Source organism: Gobius niger (genome assembly GCF_951799975.1).
Source record: "Gobius niger genome assembly, chromosome: 8".
NCBI lineage: Eukaryota > Metazoa > Chordata > Actinopteri > Gobiiformes > Gobiidae > Gobius > Gobius niger.
This window is the reverse complement of record NC_136859.1, coordinates 6,542,692-6,547,328: the sequence shown is the minus strand read 5'-3', so window position 1 is coordinate 6,547,328 and position 4,637 is coordinate 6,542,692. Positions and strand designations below refer to the sequence as shown.

General features: G+C 36.8%; 1 protein-coding gene across 1 annotated transcript; it reads left to right on the top strand.

Moving 5' to 3' along the window:
* Positions 1-2,271, top strand: LOC306966808 (uncharacterized protein; the record flags this gene model as incomplete). Its single annotated transcript, XM_079561624.1, has 3 exons — positions 1-52; positions 1,782-1,901; positions 2,066-2,271. 3 exons carry the CDS (start codon positions 1-3, stop codon positions 2,269-2,271), a joined length of 378 nt encoding a protein of 125 aa, XP_079417750.1.
* Between the last annotated feature and the right edge of the window lie 2,366 nt (positions 2,272-4,637).

The following is a 4,637-nucleotide window of genomic DNA, read 5'->3' as shown; positions in this document are numbered from 1 at the left end:
ATGGCTTGGTTCACTTACGCGGTGGTGCTTTTGAGTTCTGTGACAACTGTGGGTGAGTAATGCAGCATTTTTGAAATAATGCATCCCTAGACAAGAGGAGTGTGTTTAAGAGAAGCAGGTATTGAAAGAAAAAGGTGTTGAAAATAAGTCTTTCTCTTTAGATACCAGGTGTCCATGTTGGATCCAGGGGCAGCTCTAAAGGAAGTTTCTTGGTTGTCAAATAAATGATACAAATTGAAAAGAAATCATCTTTTATGGAATAGAGTAACATTATTCTTCAATGTTTTGATTCTAGATGACAAATAATGGCGTATAGGTATTAGAAAGTTCAAGGTATTGTGAACCAAGTATCGTTAAAGTACTACTTTTGCTCAAGGACACAACAACAGTATTGGTAACAGCCAGAGGCGAGTAGGTCTCAGTTACATTCACTGAAGTACATGTGCTGGAGTAACTTTTTGACTTCTTAATTTAGTACCATATATTTTTTACTTCTAATTGAGTAACTTAGTATCTGTACTCCTACTTGAACAGAAAAAAATGTGTATTGTAAATGCAAAAGCTTAATGTGACACGTAAAATAGATGTAGTTTGTGTTTCATGTGTTTCATCTTCTTGTATATTTTTCTGGCTTTTTGTTTTGAAAATATAGACTCAGACTTTTACGCACAAAAGGTTACTCAGCACTACAGTACTCGGGTAGCATTTTAGTAAATATTTGGTCACAGCTGGATTTTAAAGGAATAGGCCACCATGTTCTTACCTGAGCTTAGACGAGTTGATTTGTGCCTGTCTGGTCTTTGGAAGAGCTTGGTCGCTTTTAACTTCACCCCGTTTGGAGCCATAGGAATACATTGGGAGAGACCAAATGCTAACAACATCTTTTGTCGTTTTGCATGACCTGAGTCCTAGGTGACGGGTCAGACAGAGAGCGGTTCAGAAGCCCCTTATGAGAGACCAACAGGCCCCTTTATCATGAGGCCGTCCTTCTGTGGACCCACCACCTGCAGGAGGCGCCAGAGGGGGCAGGTGCAATGTCATTTGACCTGAAAATGGTTGGATGGATTACTGTTCTCTATGAATTGTGACTTCAAACCCCCTTTTTCTCACATTGTGGTGACGACATCTGCACTAAAAAAACACACATAAAAAAAAAACAAGGCAAAATTTGACTTTCCGGTAACTAGTTAATAAAAAAATTAAAAAGACCATCCAAAATCTTCACTTAAAATAAATATTGTATCTATGATGTTACAAAACAAACCCATACATTTAACCCCTTAACTCCCGCCTGAACTGAGCACATTTTCTCCAGTTTGGCTTTACCCCAGTCCAAAAGCTTCTGGAAAAAAGCTGTGAAAATAGCAACAAAACTGAGACGAAAACCATGATGGAAATGTGACAAAAAGCCGAGAAAATATTGACAAAAAAGTGACAAAAAATTGGTGAAAAAGTGGCAAAAATGTCACAAGAAATGTACAAAAATTTGACGAAAAATGACAAAAATGTGACAAAAAATGACAAAAATGTGACAAAATGTTACAAAAATGAGTTGAAAAATGTGATAAAAATGTGATTAAAAAATGCTGAAAAAATGTGACAAAAAATGTGACAAAAAATGACCAAAAAAATGACAAAAAGTTACAAAAAAAGACCCTCTCGGTTCAGGCGGGAGTTAAGAGGTTAAACCTGGCTCTGTACACGATTCAGATTTGTTCACTATAATTCAGGCAATTTTTACTCATACAATTAAGTTGAACCATCTCTGTCTGTCTCTGCAGCTCCTCTGTTCTGCTACACCTGTGTGTTTCCAACCGTCTCTCCTCTCGACTGTATCCACTTCCCGGTCAAATGTCCCCCGGAGCAGCTGTGTCTGTCCAGTCGCGCCGTGGGACATCGAGGTGAGACAAAACCCTGCACTGTTTCAGTCCAATCATGCGCTGACGTGAAAGGAGCTGCATGTCATCCTTGTCCGTCACTGGCTTAGATGGTCAGAGAGATTGGAGTAATCCGATAAATAGTTTTTCCTCCCGGTGTTGGTGTCTGAAACTCTCTCCTCTCTCAGGTGATTTCCAGGTGGTGCTGTACGAGCGCAGCTGCGTCCTGTCCTCCATGTGCGGCGTCACGGGGCAGAAATACACCATGGACCTCAACTTCACCTTCACCAACACGTGCTGCGACTCCAACCTCTGCAACACCGCCCTCACGTCTGCTGCCCCCTGCTGGACCGGCTCCGTCATCACACTGGCCCTGGCCCTCGCCCTGTGGTGAACATGGGTGAACATGGATGCTGGTCCTGGCTCCTGCTCCACCTGAGAGAGAGACACCACTACATTCTGATGATCCCACAAAAGACGGACATGAAGAGAATTGGCTTCAGCAGAAGTTCTGTAACTTTTCTTTTGCTGTAACCGAGATCCACCTCATAAAATAATTCCAGTCGACCAAGGAACAGTTTCGTACACACGGCCATCGGGAAGCTGAACTCCCTCAAACCTCTCTTCGCCCCGCTCCACAATCAAGGATGAGAGAAACATAATTTCAAACCAGTAATGTAATTTGACAAATAAAAAAATCTTGAATCCTAATTGACCTTCCAAGAACCGCCTGACCGAGCTCAGGATCAGATCAGGACTAAACCGGGTCTGGAAGGGCGTCTAAACTGGCTCAAGTAAATCAAGTATAAACCAGAAAAACGCCTCATAATGATAAAAACACATTTCTGAAGCATAAATGACATTACTTGAGCAGAAAACAAGGTTGCTTAACCTCTTAACTCCCGCCTCTTTGTCCTCACGTCATCAGATTTTTTTTCCATTGTTTTTTTGTTGGGTATTCAACTCATTTTTGTAACTTTTTTGTCATTTTTTTGTCATTTTTTGTCACATTTTTGTCATTTTTTAGTTAAAAATTTTATCACATTTTTGTCACATTTTTTTTCATTTTTTTTTGTCATTTTTTGTCATTTTTTGTCAAATTTGTGTGATATTTTTATCACATTTTTGTAATTTTTTCACATTTTGTCATTTTTTTGTCATTTTTTTTCACTTTTTTGTCAATTTTTTATCCAATTTTTGTTTTGTTTTTTGTCACATTTTTATCATTTTTTTGGGTCAATTTTTTATCCATTTTTTGTCATTTTTTGCCACTTTTTCATCAATTTTTCGTCACTTTTTTGTCAATGTTTTCTCACTTTTTTGTCACATTTCCATCATTGTTTTCGTCTCAGTTTTGTTGCTATTTTCACAGCTTTTTTCCAGAAGCTTTTGGACTGGGGTAAAGCCAAACTGGAGAAAATGTGCTCGGTTCAGGTGGGAGTTAAGGGGTTAAACCACAACATGACTGTGGAGGCAGAAAAACAGCAAGTCTGAGGCCCAGTGGATGCAAAAGGTAAAATAAAAGTCCAGTCACATGTTGCAGGGCAGTCACTTAGCAAGATTGTTCTCTGCTCTAGTAAATCAGTCCCAGAGATCTCCTGTATTTTTTACAATTTTTCTACATCAGTACCAAGTAGTATTAGTATATTGTAAACTTGTGCATCGAATTATAAAACATTTGTGTCAATTTCATGAACTTTCAGGCTAGTTTTATGCATTTGTGTAAAAGTGACCCTGGATGTTGTGAAATGTGCCGATGAACTTGTCCCGGCCTGTGAAAAATTGGGATGTTACAAATATCAAATGAGTTTGTTTTATTTAGTGGCTTCCTTTTTCATTGTTATACAAAAAAATGATATGAAAATGAATTGCAGTGTTTTTGTGTAGTTTGTGTTGTTTATTGTCCTGGGCTGGGCACCTTCACTGAAACAAGATGTAAATAAACACAAATTAAACTGATGACCCTGAGCACCACCTGAAGAACTATAGGACGTATTATATTGTATGTGGAATTTATTTTTTTATTTTTATGTTTACCTTTATTTAACCCCTTAACTCCCACCTGAACCGAGCACATTTTCTCCAGTTTGGCTTTACCCCAGTCCAAAAGCTTCTGGAAAAAAGCTGTGAAAATAGCAACAAAACTGAGACGAAAACAATGATGGAAATGTGACAAAAAAGTGAGAAAACATTGACAAAAAAGTGACGAAGAATTTAAGAAAAAGTGGCAAAAATGTCACAAGAAATTGACGAAAAAATAACAAAAATGTGACAAAAAAATGACGAAAATGTGACAAAAAAATGAAGAAAATGTGACAAAATGTGACCAAAAAATTACAAAAATATGACAAAAATGTGATACAAATTTGACAAAAAATTAAAAAAATATGACCAAAAAATGACCAAAATATAGCAAAAAAATGATTAAAAAATTGACCAAAAAATGGAAAAAATGTGACAAAAAATGACAAAAAAATACAAACATTTGATTAAAAATGGACCAAAAAAATAATAATTTGATACAAAATTGACAAAAAAAATTACAAAAATTTGATTAAAAAATGGACAAAAAAATACAAGCATTTGACGAAAAATGACAAAAATGTGACAAAAAATGAAAAATAAAATAAAATAAAAAATACATTACCAAAAAGTTACAAAAATGAGTTGAATACCCAACAAAAAAATGATGGGAAAAAAAATCTGATCACGTGAGGGAAAAGATCCTCTCGGTTCAGGCGGGAGTTAAGAGGTTAACAA